The sequence below is a fragment of the Lytechinus variegatus genome, chromosome 5 (assembly GCF_018143015.1).
Source record: "Lytechinus variegatus isolate NC3 chromosome 5, Lvar_3.0, whole genome shotgun sequence".
NCBI classification, from domain to species: Eukaryota; Metazoa; Echinodermata; class Echinoidea; order Temnopleuroida; family Toxopneustidae; genus Lytechinus; species Lytechinus variegatus.
Window position 1 is genome coordinate 42,116,052 of NC_054744.1, and position 22,253 is coordinate 42,138,304.

Below are 22,253 nucleotides of genomic sequence, written 5' to 3' on the forward strand. Positions count from 1 at the left end.
ATCTGGTCTTATAATTACTAAGCAACGCGTAAAGCCGGCAATTTTCTCTAAACTCAGATAAAGAATATAAATTAACCCGTGACCATTACTAGGGGGAATACCGAAGAAAGTATATCATGGGGGGAAAAAACACCGTGCTGAGAATAGCAAAGACCTCTTCCTAGAATAGATCTGTGCGCATAAACGGAAACCCCTAGCGATCCAGCTGTGGAAGTGGTAATTACTTGGATGATCATTCTGTGCATTCTACGCGACTGCCTAATCATCGAGGGAGGGTTCGTTCATAGGGGCTGTGGCTTTGTACAATCCCTGGTCCCATCTTTGTAGATTGGCACAACGGTTGGGACAGTGTCAACGGGAACTACGAACTTTCTATTGGGGTCGTTCAGTTTCTTCCCCAACACCTCTGTCCATTATTGAAGTCTCCTACTGAACGGGCTTTGAAACACTAACTGCTGGTTTTACGCCAGACGAGCGCAGCTTGCTAGTGATTGAACAATCGCACTGCTCGTGACTTCACATTCGGACAACACGCCTTGTTTCTTCTCTCCGATTCTTGTGGATATCTTTGGAACACTTTGGTTTTAACACACCCTCCACGATGGGAAAAAGACGGTATATTTTTGGGATACTGACTGTTGCATTTCTTGGTGAGTTCTGGGCAGGATCGAAGAGTTTATTCGTATTTATATTATTTCTAAAAGTTAAGTGATTATCCAACTCTCTGGACGTGAATTGAATATTATTCAATGTGGCTTTGATATTAATCTTAACGCGGGGAACTGGGCTTTCTTTAATCGAATCTACTATCTTGATAATCACGTATTTACAAAAGATTAATGATAATTTGATATCCCTGTTTAGATACTAACTAAGAAATATGATATCTGCAGATCATGTGATTAAAAACATAAAGTTCAAATCTAATACCTAGATAGAGCAACACGCATTTGGTTTCAGATCGTGAATCTCTCTTTCTTCATTTCAATCTCTTTTTTCAATCTCTCTCTCTCCCTCTCTCTCTGTCTCCCCATCTCTGTTGTGTTATAGGTCTAGACACTAAAAACATTATCAGACATGTAAATGACATTAAATTTGAAAGGGTAAAACACATTATAGCAAGGAACGCAATTTATTCTTCCCTGATAACCCTTCCAGAGCGTAAATAGTCATGGACCATGATCGTATTCCCAGTTTGGAAAAAAAGGTTTATTGAGTGGATCCAAAAACTAGCAAAAGCAAGAGCAGAGTTCAGTCCCTTATAAGTCAGAACTTCTGAGATGCAGTGGAACTTTGAGGAGCTATGATATTCGTAGTTACCATAAAACACTTGGCTTCTGGAAATCGGTTTGCTTTAATTTTAGTTTTACTATCGCTGGGAGGAATGGAAGCCTTATTTATCCCCCACGCCCTCACCAAAAGTACTGGGCTGTCATACAAGCGCTTTTTCGCTTACGAAAGTTCTAGCAAAGCTCTGTCGCGCTAACAGTTTTGCTGTCACACCCTAACCCTGCGAAATTCAGGTTCTACCCTGCAATAGGGTTTCTAAGGAATAAAGACATTTGATGACAAGACGTTAGCAAAAATAACTCGTGAAATTACATGACTTTTCATAATGCAACGAGACATGAGGCTCCTGTTTGATGTTCTCTGTTTATTGTGAACGAATATTGCAATGGAAACATTTAGTGAACATTGTCTCAAATGAAGATCGCCAAAATGTTTCAATCATAAACAATTTTTGCTTGAACAATTATATTGACAAAATGTGAGTATATCATTCTGTCGTTCCGTTTTTGCCGTTACATATAACTCTCCTCTAATCGTATACTTGACAAACACATCTTATAGACTAATACAGCTTCCATTTATATCTACTTCATATCCATTTTTCAAATCAAGTTTGCTAATCACGATTATTTGCCTATACAAAAGGTAAAGTAGAGATACTCTTACAAAATTAGGCAAATTCTTATTCATAACCTCATAGAAATTATACCAGTTTAGTGCCCCTAATCTAGAGAAGTATTAAGACTGCAATAACACGATTACAAGGACTGATGTCTTCTTAAGTGCAAAAAATCCAGACAATTATTTCTAAATATATCGATTCCCCGATTAACTTGATATATTTCCCGCACTCATGACTGTGATTGGAATTAAATAATTTTCTTCTCCTTCCGGTTCATTGTCGTACAATATATATATACATAAATATGTCAATTTCAGAAAGCGCTTCCTTTTGCTAGCAATTGTGTAAAGGAGTTCTGTTGGGGCTTAATCTCTTAACGACAAGTTCTCGAGTGAAAGAAAGATTAAAGTATCTGTCGAGGCCCCCTAAAACAAGGAGGTGCAGTCACGCAGAATCAGGTCACATGACTGTCTTGAAGAAAGATTGTTTGCGTCATTCACTTACATGTTGCCACAATAGTTATAAAACAATACGTTTGGAAAGGGGCCTACAAAGTAGTACTAGTCATCAAAGTGAAAAATATAACATAAGGGTTTCCAACACCAGCTGCAGGTATATTCAGCATTTATTGCTGTTTTTCTACAATGTATTGTAAAAAGGAATAAGTATTTTAATTTAAATCGGTTGTGAATATAAACAAAATATAATGTATAATGTTTGCAGTCACGCTAAATTAATCTGTGGCGAAACCGAATTTTACCTGCAATTAGATTAGCCACCAATGAAAGATGCACCACCAAATGGCTTTATATAAAGAGGTATAGGCACCTGTCATGCCTGTATTTTACAAGGAGCTTTTTGATAAAACATTAGATTATGGTAATGACAAGTCAAATCTAATAGTATTGATTACCATTTGATGTATGATAATAAAGGATTTTTAAGAGCATACTGTGAACTTGTTGTTCCTTTGCACTTTGCTTTTAAAAATTTCATCATTCATCATTTAGGTTTATCATATTAATATGCATATATCACAAGATGACATGATTAAAATTGCATCATGGGAACGAAAAAATAGCCGACATGAAAAGGTTAACGACTAGTGACAGTATTCAAGATAGCTGTGGCACATTGCATTTAAAATACAGACATAAACCGAGTCAAGGGCCAGTATTCTGATGTCGGGTTTAACTTAAACTCAGGTTTAAAGTTGTGGTTTAAGTATGGGAAGCCAAAAGTGTCAAAATTTTTATTAAGTTGTAAGTTTCTTATGTTTACTGTGCTCTTCCCTGATGCATCGATGGTGATGACAATCATCTATTTATACCGTCTAGACAATTATGAATGATTTGAGAGCCAAATGTAATAATTGGCTGTCCATACTTAAACCACAACTTTAAACCTGAGTTTAAGTTAAACCCGACTTCAGAATACGGGCCAAGGGGGTTTTAAGAGATGATTATTCGTTACAATGTGATTCTAAGTATGATGGCCATAGTAAAGATAGAAATCGAAATGAAGTTGCAATTTGCCGATAAGGAAATTTGGATAATCGTCCAACTTGAATCTAATCAATGTATGGATGAAAACGTGATCATAAAAAATATTCGTCCTGCGTACCCCTGCCATTTCTAAAATATGTTTTGTAAGCTTTTAAGACTATCACTGATATCACCAGTATCAACGGAACATTCTTTTTTAAAGTGAAATGTGGATTAATCCAGGTCAGAGCATTGAGTCATTATTTAGAGAAACCCTGGATAAAATCGTGGGTTGTATGTTCACTCAACATTTATGCGTCAGTGGATCCAGGGTTGTAATCGCACAACAATTCTACTGAATAATCAACTGAAAATAGTAAATTATACCGTTGATAAAATCATAGCTAAAAAATGTTAATCATTGATCTGACAGAATTTTCGACATTTTCGCTATCTTTCCGTGAAAGGCCATGCAAAGACCTCTAAATTTAATCATTAATTCCGTTATGGAATCAGATTTTCTTTATCCTTAAGTTGATTTTACCAATTTTTATACGACTACTCAAAATTCGAAAGGGCTGTTAGTACGTTATAGATTGTTACCCCTTTAGAATCGTAGGTAATGATCTAAGCTGTAATGTGTGACTGTTCTCATCAGTTTCAGATACGGTTATGTGTTGGCTGATGCGTCTGTAAGGGCGTCTGACTATCGCATTTGATCAATCGTGAAATTCATATCCGCGGATAAAGACCAGCGGTTTTCGTCGCCTCTTCATTCTGAAGGATAGAAATACACTCTCTGATTGATGATACATAGACCCATTGCCTGCTCCCTTTGATGCAAGGATCAGAGATTTGCCCCTACCAACATGACCAATATTATCTGTTCACCTTTTTCCTTTGCAGTAAAGATTAATTTGAATATCAATTTTGTCATGAATATATTTTGTAGACACTGATTATGATCAAACAGCGACTAGGTCTGCTTTATCTAATCAAAAGAAAGATTGACCTCAAACAATACTATAACGTTTTATCTCTTAGTAATTTGAGAACGTAAACTTTTACTCAAGATCAGTTCCGTGTCTATTGCGTTTAGATTGAGGTAATTGTGAATGATTACATAATTTAGAAACTTATTTGACGGATACCAAACGTTTTTGATAATGATTGAATTCCACGATTCAATTCACTAGTTTAAAGTACTATACAAAATGTAATGCAAAATAAATTGCAGGAGTTTACAGGCTTGTTCTTCAAGTACAATATCACTTCATGAGATTCTGCTTAGAAATTTTAAGATTTTCTTCCATTTGAATTAAATGTAATATATAATATAGTTTGCTTACATTATTTACAGTATGTGTAATTATTGTTAAAACCATAAGAATTTGTTTTTTTTAAATAAAGCCTATTTAATTTTTTTTTATCAATACAAACAAACCCTCACGCACACACACACACACACACACACCCTATTGGTATTTTGTTAAACAAAATATGAAGATGAAATCATTACAAAGAGGAAAAATGTTTAATTGAAGTCTTCTCTCTGTTTATTTTTCTGAATAGTGGCGTCAACCCTTGTTATTACTGCGGAGGGTGAATCGGATGAAACAGGGAACAATGCCGGTCAAAGTCCATCTGCCTCAGGCTCTGGAAAGGGAGGAACCGGAGGTGGTGGAGTTATACCTGGTGTGAGTGCCGGTGCAAGTGGAGGGACTGGAGGCACGGGAGGTGGTAATAGACCAGGTGTATTCCCTGGATCCAGAGGTGGTGGGACAGGATTCGCAGGAGGACCTGGAGGTGGAACAAGGGGGGCTGGCGGGCGTGGAACAGGCGCTGCTGGAGGTGGTACAGGAGTTGGTGGAAGAGGAACTGGCGTCGGAATCCTTCCTGATATACAGGTTATTGATCCAATGAACCCTGCCATAGGTACAGGTTCCGGCTCACGGTATCCAGGCTACAACCCACGATCAACATACCCAGGACAAACTTTCCCAGGATCAGGTATCCCTGGACAAAGATTCCCGCACGTTGGAAATCCTGGAATGAACTACCCCGGAAGGTATCCCACAGTAGGACATGGTGGTTTCCCAGGACAAGGGGTTTTTCCCGGCCAACACTTTCCAGGACAACACTACCCAGGCAGCACCTTTCCTGGCAGGGGATATCCACCACATAGAGGAATACCAGGATCAATTTTCCCACCAGTATTCCCCCGTAACGGTTTACCAGTAGGTGGACCAGGATACAGGAATCCAAGCATGAACCCTAAGCGTTATCCAGGTGGCGGAAGGGGCTATGGTGGACGAGGCTTGTACCCTGCAGCGGGAGGTCCTGGATTCCATGGCAGGCATCTTGGAAATAATATCGCCGAGGTGAAGGGCCGTAATTTCGGTAAAAAGATCGGTATGGGTTTTGGCGCCCTTATGGCTGTTGTTGTAATAGGAGCGTTATGCGTTATAGGAACCGTGGTTTCAGTTTTAATAGCATGTGCTCGAAAAAGACGTCGCAATCAACTGAGATAGATAGATAGACATGGACACTTAACTGGCTTAGGAATATAAAGAGATATATAACATATAACAAGAGCTGTACCGTAAACTAATTACAACTGGAAATCGATCAAATGTCATAAATTCTATGAACTTTTCAAACAGTCAGTTCGACTAATTCAGCCCACAGTACAAGAATAAAGCCATTTCCCTATTATTAGATGTCTTTACTTTATTGGACATGTTTGTGTATTTCATAATGTCTCTCCGGATTAGGTGTAGACGTATGGCTTTTTATCAGGCTATTTGCATTGAATCTGAAACAACTCAAATTTCTTCTTCCTTCATCTTGAAATATAAAAAAAATCCTGTAAACATCCTTTAATAAGCGTGTCTTTACCAGCAAAGTAAACTTTAATTTAGAAAGTAATAATAATAATAATGATAAAGTCATCATTAAGATCTAAATGTTAATTAGTAACTCACATTACTCTTATATGTATCATGTAAACTAATGTTCCTTCAGTAGTGTATCTCGATAGGATATTATTGAGTATAATCTACCTCGATCATGAAGACAAAGGGATCGTGATCGAGACAGATTACATGTGAAAAAATATAGTATAAATATTGCTTGTGTATATTTTGTTTATAGTTATCCATTCAAATAAACCAATAATCATTATCATTGTATGTATTCAGTAATGATGTGGTGTAAGACTAATTGTGCGCCAAGCCCAAATGATCCAGGGCATGATTTTTCGTGTCAAGTTTAGAAAAAAAAATCAATTTTATTTGCAATTCACGTTCAAAATTTATGTTATTGTTAAACGTATAGGTATTTTCCAGTATGAGATAATTTCTTGGCCGGTTCAAGAAACTTAAAACTAGTGTTTGATAGAAATCTGGAAGATAACCAATACTTTTGAAACATTTATATTTCTGGAAAAGTTATTTAAGAATATAAAAAGATATAGAAAATATCTTTGCCGGTTCAAGGACGTTCTTGTGTATTATCAAGGAAAATAAGAGCAAGAAAGAGGAAAATCGCTGGTATTTGTTGCTTTCATATAAGAAATGTTTTTTTTTTTTGTTGCCTAATTGTAAATGTCCAAATACAATAGATCATTTTTGTCTAAGTAGCAAATAATTCTTGTTCTTAATTTTACAGATTGATACGTCCGTGAAAGAACCCTATTACTTGAAAGGTTATACTATTCAAAGAATGAAATGTAACAGTTTACTTTAATTAGTAACTATTTTTAATGCAAAGTGCGGCACAACTGGGGATAATTGATCCTATCATCCATTTTCACCTGATAAATCAATCAATTTTCTTCTTCAAATATTTAGTGAAGTAACCATTATGTGAGATATATCTTATCAGGTCATGATCTAAATTATTGTAATAGGTTGAGCTGCAATATGTCATCAGAAAAATGCATATATAGATGTGACAAAACTATGTGGTTTCACCAGCAGTTAGAATCATTTATTTTTGGCGATGACAGGTTTATGCAAAACTGCTGTTTGCTTTCAGACAATGCCAATATTTGTGGCAGAATGAAATTTTCAAGGGGTTATTCCCAAAAGCGCATCCTAAACCAACTGTGGTTAATTCATTATGCGCGTCTATGGAAACAATATTCGTTGAAGACGTATTTCTCATAGCTGCTCTCAATCTTTGGCTGAACCCTTTTTCTTCAAAAGACCTGACTTTGATAAGGCAATAAATGACAATGTTTTTATCTCTCAAAATGTAACATTTTATATATTTGGACTAATCGTGTTTTGTACATAACCTCTTCAAACATAACGCTTTAAAGCAGTGCAAACGTGATAAGACATGTAATGTAGGAATATTGTGTGTAATATCTTTTACAGAAAGATATATATATATCAGTACGATTTAGTCTCAGTAAAAAAACGTCTTGACATATTAACTTTATCGTGATGCTTAGATATATTTCATTTGTAGCTTATATAAAAACATGCGTTTTCTTCTTTTATGTTTTCATTGTGTATATATATATAAATTGTTCATTCACAACATGTACATGTATGTACAGAAGAAAATTAAAGACTGCATTTTTACCAAACGAAGAAAAAAAAATCTCATGTTCATTGGAGTGCAGATTATGGCAAATATCTCGGGTTCCCATGAAAACTTTGTGGTGATAAAATTGGCAATGAGGTAAATCGGAAATCGGAGTTAATTACCCAATTATTTAAACCATAAATTACTAGTCATAGTTTTATGGTTTATCGTCATAACCGATCTAACCAAATTTTGCAAAAGGAAGCAAGTAACACATCAGTAAAATTCGACTTATTTCTGTGTCTGAAACAACCTTTGTATGTTGCACATTCAGGCAAAATTTGGGAAAGAAATTATCGTTCTTTGGAAAGACATTGAAGAAAGTATGCTGTTTAATTGCATTGACGACTATGTAAATGACGAACAAACATTGCTCATTTACAACAAATGATACTTTTGTAACTTGCTCACTTTTGACCAAGTACAGCATCGATGTCCGATGGTTTGGATTATTTTTCAAAAGCAATCCTATCATGATTATTTCTAAAACTAATAATATTTTACATAATTCTTTTTTTTTCATTTTAGAATGTAATAGATTTCTGGAGCGAGGATGTGATCGTGAGTTGGCGTACGTTACAACGCGTGTGTGCGTGTGTGTGTATTTGTGTGAGATCGTTTAGGACTGCCTGACGTGAAAATCTTAAACCATCATTTCATACAATAAAGATATGGCATGGTCTGGTCGGAGTTTACATCTTACAAACTAGACATTTATATCACTTTGCGATGGAGCTTACATGTAGTTTTTTTCAATGGTCAACAATCTGACGACTACATGAACTATCAAATCATGACGAATATCTATTAATATAATTCCAGAGATAAAATCGGGTCCACTGTAGATTTAGATTTGACCGGGAGATATAATTGAATTCATTTGTCTGCCACAGGAAAGAGGCTATCCTTAGGTTGATCTCTGAGTTAGGGGTCCGTCCTGGGTTGACGTCTTTGGCTTTAACCTCTCATGTACAACACAACTGGCACATGAGCCAATTTATAGTTGAATCCGTGAAATACTGACCGACATTGGGATCCATATTTAGTTAGCTTGTGGTTAGTATGATTTTAAACTGATTAAGTGACATAAATAGACTCGTTGATAACAAGGTAAATAGGATTCCGAGATGGACTACACGCATTATGAATTTACTAGGTTTATCCTGTCCACTTTTATGACAAACATAAAGTAATAAAAATATTTGATTCGGTTCCACGACATTTGATCAGGCGACAGTTTTCATCCTAACTTGCCAGTAAACGCTTTAGGTTTGTGACTTTAATATTAATTTGGATCACTAAGTATAATCAATTTCCTACATTTTTATTTTTCTCTCTTTCATAAACATTCAAAAAAATTCCTAAACGAGTATATGGAAGTAACTATAGCTTTCCACATAATTTGAAACATTTGAAAGTTTAGTTTCAGAAGATAAATTGATTAATAGGGGCAGTAAAATTTCCTCCACATAATCATACAAGATTTATCACTTCATTAACAAATCCCATTTGATATCGACAGCTACATAAACTGAAGTTCTCCCTTATGTTCTTGAATATCAGATGTTGTTGACAATAGGATGAGCACTGCCGAATGTTTTTTTTTCAGATGAAGAGGAAGCGTTCTATTAGCACATAAACACGTCGTGCATGAGGGACATCCCATGACATGCAAACAGAATGGTCATGAGTAATACAACCTATGCCCTATATAACAAAAGATAGACCATACACTGCAAAAACTCTGGTGTTGATTTAACACCGGCCCGGAATCTATATATGTCCACACCAGACAAGTGTTAAACAACACCAGTTTCGTTTTGGTCTAACACCAGATAGGTGTTTATAAAACACCAATTAGTATTAAAAGAGCATGGGTTTGATTCCTAACTGGTGTTGTTTCAATACTTCTCTGGTGTGGACATATATAGATTCCGGGCTGGTGTTAAATCAACACCGGAGTTTTGCAGTGTAAGTATACATATGGCAAGCCTTGTACAGAATGTTACATCCAATGCTAAATAATTTTTTTACGCCTCCAATACAATAACATAAATATATGATTAAAAATAAGTTTCTAGGTCATTTCTTCTTAATCACCATGCGGGCAACACTGCCTTGCACTGTCTTAGTCATGTTAGTGGCGATGTTCTTAATTAGCCCTTAAAACGAAATAGATGGCTCTCAGATTCGAAACTATGATAAGTCCTTAATTGACTAACAGATAAAGTAATCGCCAAAAGGGGTGAAAATCTAGCAAAAGGATGGGTCAAAGTCTCGATAATATTATAAACAAATATATATCTGTAAGATATCTGCAAAAATGGCGGGCAGCCGAATCACCCATACGTCTGGATCTGGAGTCTGCTTTCTACTCTAGATATGGTACAATATTATATGACAAAAAGTCACGAGAGATGGTGATCAAGCCGAAGCCATTTGATTGATATTGATGACACTGTTTGCCACAAACTCTTCTTTAAAAAGGAAAACGCTGATTGTATGTATAATTCCAAGTTCAAGAACCAGATTTATTTGATTGAAATAAGCAAAAGAAAAATACCTTTTTGGTTGTCTTGATAGCGGTTTTTGGACTGTCACACTCTCAAGGCATTGGGGTTACAGCCATGGCAAATTGTCGGTAGATTAATTAGGATTGTCCTCGTTGAATCAAGTCATTATTTCAAGGGACCATTGAGGGCGTGCAGTCCGAGGCAGGAAATCATCCATAGACCAATGGATCTACCCAAGAGTGACACCTAAGCTCAGGAGTAATACTTCCAATCCAGTCATCAATTAATATATCGCATAGGATAATTAATTTATTTTCTTGTCTTCTTTCCTCAACATGCAAGTTGACATAAATCTAAAATTTGTCCATTCTTAATAGAGTTGAATAACACCTAAAGCACATAGGTTGTTCCTTGCACTTTGTTATAATTTCTTATAGTTTTCTACTTTTTCGATATTATCTAATGTTTTCTAATTTTGATTTGTATTGATTGATATTTTCCTCCATCATCTGCTGAGCTGCACGAACACTGAAGATAAAGATTAACTCAATGGTGTGTACAAAGACCATAATACAATAATAAATAAGTAGTAATTGATAAACAATTATCAGTGTAGTTTCTTAAGATACATTGTTTATTTCTTAGATGCGGAGTCGTATTTTCAAAGGGATAGGTTCAACAGTTGACACACCATGTGTCGGGTCGAAGGTCAATGGTTACTAAAAACTAAATATGTCCCAGATAAGAGATTGAGGCTGTCTCCTATTTCGATTTGATTTGGAACGTTCCCAGAAAAAGCGATTCTTTCGGAAATTCCATTTGAAAAAAAGTCATCCATCTGTATTCATTCTCCAAACCATTAAAGGACAAGTCCACCGCAATAAAAACTTGATTTGAATAAAAAGAGAAAAATTCAACAAGCATAACACTGAAAATTTCATCAAAATCGGATGTAAAATAAGAAAGTTATGACATTTCAAAGTTTCGCTTCATTTCACAAAAACAGTTATATGAACGAGCCAGCTACATCCCAATGAGAGAGTCGATGATGTCATTCACTCACTATTTGTTTTGTTTTTTTATTGTTTGAAATATGAAATATTTTTATTTTCTCGTCATTGTCATGTGAAATGAAGTTTCATTCCTCCTTGAACACGTGGAATTCCATTATTTTAACATTTTGTGCTTCAGGCAAGGAGGTCCCAATCGTCAAATTCGTAAAAATTGAAATATTGTATAATTCAAACAATAAAAAACAAAAGAAATAGTGAGTGAGTGACATCATCAACTCTCTCATTTGGATGTAACTGGCTCGTTCATATAACTATTTTGTTAAAAATAAGCGAAAATTTGAAATGTCATAACTTTCTTATTTTACATCCGATTTTGATGAAATCTTCAGCATTGTACTTGTCTGATTTTTCTCTATTGATTCAAATCAACATTTTTCTGAGGTGGACTTGACCTTTAAATGGGTAATCCACGCTGAAAATTTCATCAAAATCGAGCAAGGAATAAGAAAGTTTTGACATTTTGAAGCTTTGTAATATTTTGGTAAAAACGTTTAATGCATGTTCTTATGGATATGCAATGAACAAGCTGATGATGTCATATCCCCACTTATTATTTTGTATTTTATTATATGTAACTGTATTCATTCAATTTTTTTTCATCACAAATGATTTGAATATGATAGACAGCTAATTTAATATATAGAGTATTCATTGCAAAATAGTTATTTAAAGGGAGTCACATCATCTCATGTATGAGAATATCAAATAATTTTGACTTCATGTAGTAACGTAGGAAAAGGGCGAGTGGCGACATGGCATAGTCATCCAACACAATGAATACTCGTGAAGACGTGCATATAACTTTTTCACATGTTCTGTTGTAGATATATGCACATATCAAAGGACGAATTACTTGTGTTTCTTGCCGAAAATCCTTGAACCTAATGTCATTTGAAATTACACGCTGTATCTAAGAATAGAACAGTCTAGGTCTACATCAAGTCACCATTAATCATCTAAATCACCAAGTACTAACCACGCTAACTGTGAGCTATAAAAAGAAAGTTCAGTACATTGTTAACATGGATAGCAATAATTAATCCTTAATGGCAACCAAACACCTTTATCCCGATTTTTTGCACGTTTGAGTAAACTTTTGCAATTTTTTATACCAATGCAAAATTCCTCGGTCTATGAGATTCATGATACACAAAGTTCTATAATAGAGTACTTTTCTGAAAAAAGGAACATTTTCGACTTCTACCATAAAAACGTTTTATGTGGTCGCGCGTACGTGTGTGTGTGGGTTGAGGGTGGGTGTATATGTGCGGGTGTGCATGTGTATTTGTGTAATTGTTTGCTTGTGCGGATAGGGGTAGGAGGATGTTCATGTAAGGCATGCAGTTGAGACGCCTGTGCAAAATTAACTATTGCTTTAAAATAACCTTATTCTAGCAAGCGATTCAGCATAACTTCTGTTTACAAAGTTTAAACAAAAGTTCTGTAGAGACGGACATTTCAAATTAAACATGTTATATGTCAGATATTGTTTCATGGACTAATACCACGATCATGAAGCATAGTTAACCTTCAGATTTTAATTATATATTTTTATCAATGTTATTTTGATAAGAAAGTGGACGACTTAACAGTATGGCCGCTTTTAAATTTCAGTCTACTAAAACTGAATTTAAAGCCTCAAATATGTCTGATTCAATTATATCTCTGGCACTATTGGGCCGGGCTTTATCAACTCTCCTCGAAGATTTCCCGTTGGCAAGGCCAACTTATGATTCATAAAACGACTAAAAATAATTTGGCAGGGTTTGATGGGAATAACTTTTTTTATTTGGCTTATATGCCGTTTTTATTATTTAATTAGTTGTGTATTTATTATCTGACATCGCTTATTTCTGGGTACTGCAAGAAAGATGTCTTAATAAATGACACTGATTCTTTCAGGAATTTTAGTGATTGGCAAATATGACAATAGATAGACAACAACAGCAACCGACTTCACTTTTTTATTTGTTTGTATGTTCACCCTTTTCTTCCACTTGTCTTTTTTTATGATTGTTTTCTATATTTAAACAACAATGCAAAATTCCACCTTAAATAACATCATCTTAGTCCCTTGCATTTAGATTACCCAGAATGCAAAGTTTATCATTTGCTCCAGAGCTTATTGTACTGAATTTATATACTACATGATTTCAAGTCACCCATTAGGAGGACATTTTCATTCAATATAACGAAATTAATGTGAATGGTATGTGTAAATCATGTAATAAAAGAATTGGAAAAACAATTATCTTATCTATATTTCTTTATATATAACGTCCGAAGTATTTTAATATAATTTCTCTTTATATTTCATTCTAGTAGATAATGGACTGAATATTGATTATTTTCCATAACGAAATCCAGTACACAACAATTTACGAATTTACAAATCAACAATTTAAGATTCGGAACTAAATTATATTTTTCTATATCAACAAACATTAATGAAAAGTATATTTATCCTATAAAGTAAAAGAGATATATTACGTGTTTTAAACAAACGACGATATTCGTTCATCAGCAACTTGTCCTAATGCTAATTGGTCAAATTATTATTTTGTCCTCATCAATTTCGTCCATTTACTGTGTAGATCACACTTTTTCCTTGTCAATATATAATTCGTTTATTTTACAGTATTTCTAAAATTCATATAGTGCAATGTCCAGGCATATCCTGGTGTTTGTGTCTGTGGCAGTGGTTGAGACATATTGTATTTAGGCATGTCTATCTATAGCATTCTGACAGGTGTGTGAGGTTCTTTTGATCCTAATTAATGGGAAGCTTTCCAAAGAATCAAATAATCATGGCTTTCTTCATTTATCAAAGTAGTAAAAAATAATATGTAAATAGACGCGGTGCTGAAACGCATTCTCTTTCAGTAATCACATTTATCACGTTAATAGTTTTAAAATAGGATGATACAAAATCAATCAAATTGTGAGAAGTACTTAAAGGGATGCTCCAGGCAGAGAATAGTATGATTTAAACAGATAAATAAAAAATAGACAAACAAAACACTGAAAATTTCATTAAAATTGGACAAGGAATAACAAAGTTATATTATAGCATTTCAAAGATTTGCATTATTCCGGTGAAACATTTCTAGGCATGTCTTCATGAATATTAAATGATCAAATTGATGATGCCATATCCTCACTTGTTCTTTTCTTGTTTATTGTATGAAATTAGATTTATTCAAATTCATCTTCGAAGAACTGGAAAAAATAGATTGACAACTGATTTAGTTCATTAGATATTCGTGACTGCAACTTATTTCATTATAAAGGAGACAAACTATTCACACATATTTGATCTCATGTAATAACATAAGAAAAAGGAAAGTGGGGATGCGACATCATCAGCCCATCTGATCAATATTCGTGATGACGTGAATGTATTTTCTCGAAATATTGCTAAACTTTGTAATCTGTGTCCCGATTTTGATGAGATTCTCAGCGTTTTAGCTCTGTTAATTTTTCACTCTATTCATTCAGATATGAATATTTTGAGCCTGGAGCACCCTTGAAAGGATTGACTACAGGCTAAAAGTAATATTATTTCAATGTATAAAGTAAAATCAGACAAGCAAAACAATGAACAGTGGCCTGTAACACAAACCTTAGCAATGATCGTAGAACATTTTCCTACGATCGATTGCATTGACTACAAAGTACAATCAATCGTAAAAAAATCAAGCGTACGATTAAGCGCTAACCTTTGTGTTACGGGACTCAGGTCATCTCTACCGGGCAAGGCATAACAAAGTTATGATTCTTTTTTTTACGTTTATCATACTCCGTTGAAACAGGTATATGTTTCTCATGGATATGCAATGAGCAAGCCGATGATATCATATCCCTAATTATTTTTGTGTATTTCATTATGTGAAATTATACATGGATCGGCTAACTCAGTGATTTAATGTGTAAGACGATCATTGCTGAGAATTATTTTGTAACAAGGGAGACATATACACACTTGTAAGAAAACATTAAATAATTACGATTTCAGATAACAATGTTAGAAAACGGAAAATGGTTACATGACGTCATCAGCCCACATATTACATATTCATGCCATGAGTACCTGTTTATGACTATTTTAGGAAAATGTTGCTACAATTATTTAAGTTGTTGACAGATTTTGATGAAATTTTTAGCATTCTCTTTGGTGAATTTTACTCTTTTTATTAAAACAAAATATATAAATACTTTTAGCCCAGACTACCCATTAAATAAAGTATGTGTCAAGTGGCGGATCCAGGGGGGGGGGGGGCTGAACTTTCTTTTACCCATATTTTCCCCGAATAGCCGTTCAAAATTGATTTTTTTTTCTTAAAAAAGGGCACTATAGTTTCATTCTTTTAAAACAACATTAATATAGGATAATCCATAAGCCTTATCTAAAGAGAGCCAGCGCGAAGCGCGAGCTATTTTTTTTGCCATTTCATGTATTTTGTCCTGAAAACTGATCATTCTAGGCATTGTTTGTGATCCTGAACAAGATGCGAGCGCGAAGCGCGAGCAATAGGTTTAATATACAATATAGAAAAGGGGCATGTTAGTGAAGTTTGCAGTTAGCCATTAAGACAATACATGTTTCAACAATCAATGCGGGCGCGAGCTAAAATTTTTGATGTTCTGACCAAAAAATGAATTATAAGCAATTTTTTTTTAATCATAAACAGGATAGGTATATACCTAAACGATTAATATGAGCGCGAAGCGCGAGCGGAAAAAAAAATAGATGAAGGAAAAATGGGGGAAAACGGGACATTATATTCATGTTTTGTAAATCATGAAAACTGGGCAATTGAGTGTATTTCTACATACATAATGCGAGAACGAAGCGCATGCAGGACGTTTGTTTATATTCTGATCTCAAACTGGATGATTTTAGGACGATTCAAATAAAGAACAAACTGCGTATCTCGGTAAACATACGTGAGCGTGTTTCAGATTTAGACCCAGACTATAGGCATTCTAGATACATTTTTTTCATGAAAATCTATAATGCGAGCGCGAAGCACGAGCTTAAAATAATCCATATTCTAATACTATTCTAATTCTAAAAGGTGTCAATCTATGCACTATTTAAGCACAGTGAAATTGATATGGATTGTACTTAATAAATGATGCGAGCGCGAAGCGCGAGCTGATATTTTTTGAATTATTATTTTGACCTAGGTTTGGGACATTTTATGAACATTCGTCATCATAATGAAAATGATGACTATCCTCCTATTTTCTTCCTAAGTACGAGATGAAACTTGCCGATATTCCAATCTGAAAAAGGGACACTTTATAGGAATTCATAGAAAATGTTTATTAATCTAAAAATCTAATGAGAGCGCGAAATTCGTTGATATCAATTACTGAAAACTGGATATTTTAAACACTTTCAGTAATTATCAATATGATGCATGGGTAAATATATTTTTAACAATTGATCATGCGAGCGCAAATCACGAAGAGAAATTTTTCATTGATGAACCGTCACGTAAATGGGATTTTGAGACATTTGTTATAGAATTAATTTAGAGGTACACATAACTCAATCAAAATGCGAGCGTGCAGCGCTAGCTGATACGTTTTGACAATCAGACCTGAAAAGGTATATGTCTAAAACTTTATTGAATACACGAAAAGTATAGATACTTGACAAATCAAATAATGCGAGCTGAAAATTTTGATGTTCAGACCATAAACGGACATTTTACAAAGACCTTTTAAGAAAACTAGTTTGTAAATCAAACAAAATAATTAAAACTCGATGTCCGAATTGAAATATGTTCTGTCTATTGACTTCAAACTTGATATTTTAAGCTCTATAGCATCCTTCATGTTGACCACGATATTTATCATCGGTCAAGCAATGTGCGAGCAAAATTTTATGTAGTGACATGAAAGATTTTTTTAAATTTTTCATTTTCCAAGTCTTCCCCTCATCTTATTTAATTCATTCGTCTTCCTCCTCTTATTTTTCTTTTGTTTTTCTTTCTTCCCATATTTTTCGTTTTGCTCCGCCAAAATGGCGGGTGATCGGGCCCCTGGCTCCCCTGGATTCACCTATGATGTCAGTTAGTTTTCACTAAACAAAATCACTTGTACGCCATCATACTGCAAGACGCAGTTTAAGTAGTAAATATAAAATTAAAAAAGGACTGTTTATAAGTAATATATCAACTGCTATTTTTTCTCCGTTTGATTTTTTTTCTCATGTAGTAAATTCACTTCAATACAAATGCGTATTATTTATTTTAGGGTACATCTCCATTGCCTTCTGTAACTCCTCAATTTTCGAGGATATTCAGTTAACTTATCGGATGATCATGTAACCGCTGAAATGCAAATCTAAAACCTGATGAAATAAACAGGAACATGGGGATATTGGGCTTATTTAAGGTACTTTGAAGAAATGAGTCACGATTAATCTTTCAACTTATCAGGGGCAAATGTATGAAAGTGATTTTTATTAAACGAATTTTAATTATGTCGATGGCTGAAATATGTAATGTATCGAAAATTTGTCTTTTATTACTGTGTCGGTGTGTATAAAACACACGCTACTCCGTTAGAGTTCCTTTCTGCGTATACAGTAGTGATATCGGGTTTTACTAAAATGTTCATTCTGTAAATATTAGAACTTGAATTTTGCAACATGTCAGATTAGCGGGATTGGTTAAAGATTGCTAGAAATGATTATGGGTGATTTTGACTTCCCGACTCCATCCACATGTGAGCAACCTTTTTCCTTAAAACATATATAATACATACAATACATACAATATAATATATATATATAATACATACAAACATAATATATTACATGTATGTCCCCTCTAAGCTGGTGTGCTACTTATTACAAGCTATTTTCTCTCTTAATACTTGAATATTCAAAGTAAATTAATGATATATCTCCAGGCTTTTGGCAACGACTTGCGCTTTTAACTACATGCCGTTTTATGGGATTGTTTTAGCGAGATAAGGTTTCATCAATGTACTTTCAATTGGAAGAACATAAATTTTTAATTGAAATGGATTGAATAGTTTTATTACACAGGCATGGATGCAGTGCAAAAATGTAGATAGAACTTACTTTACATTCCACCTCACACTCGTTTTGTAAGATGTCTTTTTCCAGGGACGCGTAAAATATGGAAGATATGACGTCAGTGTTGAAGGTTTAGATGATTAGGGAAATTTGCAACGAAACGTTTTTATCACTTGGGATTTAGTCCTACTTCAAGATTACAAATATCAAACCTGATATTGATCATTATCAACTAGCTAGTCAGGCTAGTGTCATTCTCAAGATATAGTACGTCAAGACATAGTATTTCAATTAAGTAAATAACAAACTTTATCTATATATTGATGGTGATATTATTCCCCCTTCGCAATTCACTCATGGAACCCCTACTGTTTATGAATTTTTCGTACTTGAAGTGTGACAATGTATTCGAATGTAACAAAAATAATGCATGTACAGAGAGATATTTCGATGTATTAAAACACGGTCGACAAATTTATCTTATAAGATTTCTAATTAGTAACCAATGATCAATATTCAATTATCTTTTGCAAAACAATAAATCGGGGGAAATCACTTTCTTTATACACATCCCGTTGATTAAAAAGTTCATTTCTAACGAAATGTAAATTTCTGCCTTTTCCTATGATTAACACCAATTTAATAATGCACCACTTGTCTGCTTTCATCTTACGTCTATACGTCTAAATTTCTAAAAACGATAAGGTTTTACGGCTATTCCATAAGTATTAAAGAAGAGTATAGGGAAACTTAAGAGGCCGGTGAAACAGGTTCAGCTTTATGAGAGTGAAAGTAATTTTCCAAGGAAGCGTTACCTAGCGACCAACCATTGTAAGAGGCCGTTCAACGGGAGTTTGCAGGATGATCCAACATTGTTTTGGCAATGACGCAAGTTAAGGCTATAAAAATATAAACGGCACACCTTATAAACGTGTATATAGATGTACGTGGTTTATTACTGAGCATTTCATTAGGCATTCTAAATCTGGCTTATGTTATGAAATATAAACACAAAAATAAATACATTCATTTCTGTATTTACCTATTTAATAAAAATTACTTCCACAATCTTTAGCTGAAATATAAAAAGATAAAAATCGATATCAAGAATACTTGTGGGATTGCCAATACAAATGTTGAGTTGTAATGGGACATTAATAAGATTGACATATTGTGAAAACATGTCTAGCATTTGCTAATATATGATATTGAATTAACAGCATGTTTTCTAATGTTTGGTAAGGACTTACATAACATTCATGGTAACAGATAGCAATGAAGATGTCGAGTGTGATAGCAAATATGAACACATAACCTTTTTATCACAATGAAGCGATGTCGAATAAAAACATTCTTGGGGGGTTCACGAGATCAAGAAGCAAAACAAGAGAACTAAAACTCCTAGAAACTTGATAATGAAATTCCGTCGAATATTAAAACTTGTTTTTTCTCAGAGATGATCTAAATAAAATCGAAAATTTTAACGATTTCTACTTTGAATCTTCTCGGATAATTATTAATTTCGCTGTAAGTAAAGTATTGCTATCGTATGATTTTCTTTTGTACTGTTGCAGTTGCCTTTCACCTATGACCTTTCGGGCCTCTTTGCTGGCAGTAATAATGATCTTTTCTCTGCTTAGAATTACGGTGAGATTACACCTTTTTTTACCTTAGAATACGTGAACACGATGTTCTGAAGGCAACAAATATTTTTTGATATAAATTTACATGACTTTATGACGCAGTTATATTCATGTTTTAAATATTTAAGTGGCGAATTCTGCTTCTTTGGTGTAGTCGCAGCACTCTTTACAGTATCAATATTTCAAACTATTTTCCATGATTCTTTCATTGACAATGGTATTTTTTTTTTTTTTTTGGGGGGGGGCAGGTCACTTTTGCTTAAATCCTGTCAACAGATTATCTCAATGTCGGGTAATAAATCGAATACACTTTATTACATACGATTTACATTGAAAAATTACCTTGCGATGACCCAAACTGACTCACTCTAAATGGTCAGAAATTTGTGGATTTAAAGATCAAAGGGATTATGAATCAGCCCGGCCTCGACGTGTTGAAAAGTTTCCGTTGAAAAGGTCTAGTTACTTGTTAATGACATATTTGATAAACATTTCCGTCAATATTTGAGTATATTATTTCAGTTCAATAAATTGTCTGCACTCCCTTTTATAGTTATACTAAAATCATGTAACTATTTATTTGCATATTCATGGTCAAATTCGACAGAAAACTAATACCATAATGGGAGAAAACGCAGATATCCGGTTGCTGTCGTTGTTGTTGTGGCGCTATAGCCATCAAATTGAATGATTTCCAAAAGGCTTTGACTGAACTGAGAGGGAGTCTTCCAAACCCTTCGTCAAGTTACTGTTAAATAAAAATTTTCTAATAGTAATGAAATTTATTAAACCTTAAATGAAGAAAGTTATGTAGTTTTACTCGATTATCAATCATATGTCTTTAATTTGACAACATATCTTATAATCAATGTTTATCATTAACTGAGCTATTGTGACAACTTCCAGAACTCTTTGATGTGGTACATGAATTAAGATACATTGCACAAAACTAGCGGATACATACTTTACCCAGAAAGACCATGTCCGGTCAAATTTTAATACCTTCATCTTTAACAGGACTACAGTGATTTGACTTGCCCCTTGGTTAAAAGACGTGTGACTTAACTTGGCCTCGTAACAAAAGACGTGTGACTTGAGTTGGAATTGCAATAAATGTAAAACCTGGATCGAACATGCAACAATGATTTGAAACCTTAATTGGACTTTACTTGGACTTCCAAGTAAGAAAAAATGACTTCCATAGATCTCTCATAAAGTGGCCCATCTGCACGTGTAATTCCATGTTTTACATGTTTTAGTCACACACTGAATGACTAGTTTTTTTTGTGAAGAGGAACGCTGAGTAGACGCCAGATGCTCAATCAATTCAGATTCAATTTCACAGTGTAGTGACTAGTGGGTGAATCATTGTCATGAATCTTAATATCATAGGTGATAGCGTGATTTCATTTGGGTGAGTACAGGTAAAAAGGGAATTAAACAAGGGTGAGCAGACACATATGCCAGTCTCCGAGTTATAAAGAAACAATACTTTTATCACATGAGTCAACCATAAAAACTGAAATACCCAGAAAGATCATGTCCGGTCAAATTTTTTGATGGGGGGGGGGCTATGAAACATTTCTTTTATGAAGCAATTAGCAATTAGTTAATCATACAATTCTATGTAATTTTTAGGTATACGGTATGAATCCCAACACAATTGCAGTTTTGCTAAGTCTTGCCATAAAGTAGCAAACATCTGACAATTTTAAAGGGGTATAATGTCATCCGTTTCATCCCTTTCAAAACATTTTCATAATTATGTTCACTTTGCAGTGGTGAATATGAAATTCATGAATATTATAGGCATCTTGTTAAGAATGTAGATCAAAGAATGACCATACAGAGCGGATCCATAATTTGGTACTGACGTCTCGTATTTCAAAACAGCCAGTTAATATGACGGGAAGTTAGCGACCCAGAAAAAAAAATTATTTGCAATATTGTAGCCCAACATGCCCAATGCCTTGCT

At 34.3% G+C, this 22,253-nt stretch overlaps 1 protein-coding gene across 1 annotated transcript; it reads left to right on the forward strand.

Annotated features, from left to right (window-relative positions):
* The first annotated feature begins 230 nt into the window (after nt 1-230).
* LOC121416198 (glycine-rich protein DOT1-like) lies at nt 231-7,456 on the forward strand. Its single transcript, XM_041609691.1, has 2 exons — nt 231-650; nt 4,969-7,456. The coding sequence occupies exons 1-2, from the start codon at nt 602-604 to the stop codon at nt 5,925-5,927; spliced, it is 1,008 nt and encodes a 335-aa protein (XP_041465625.1). The 5' UTR covers nt 231-601; the 3' UTR covers nt 5,928-7,456.
* The last annotated feature ends 14,797 nt before the right edge of the window (nt 7,457-22,253 follow it).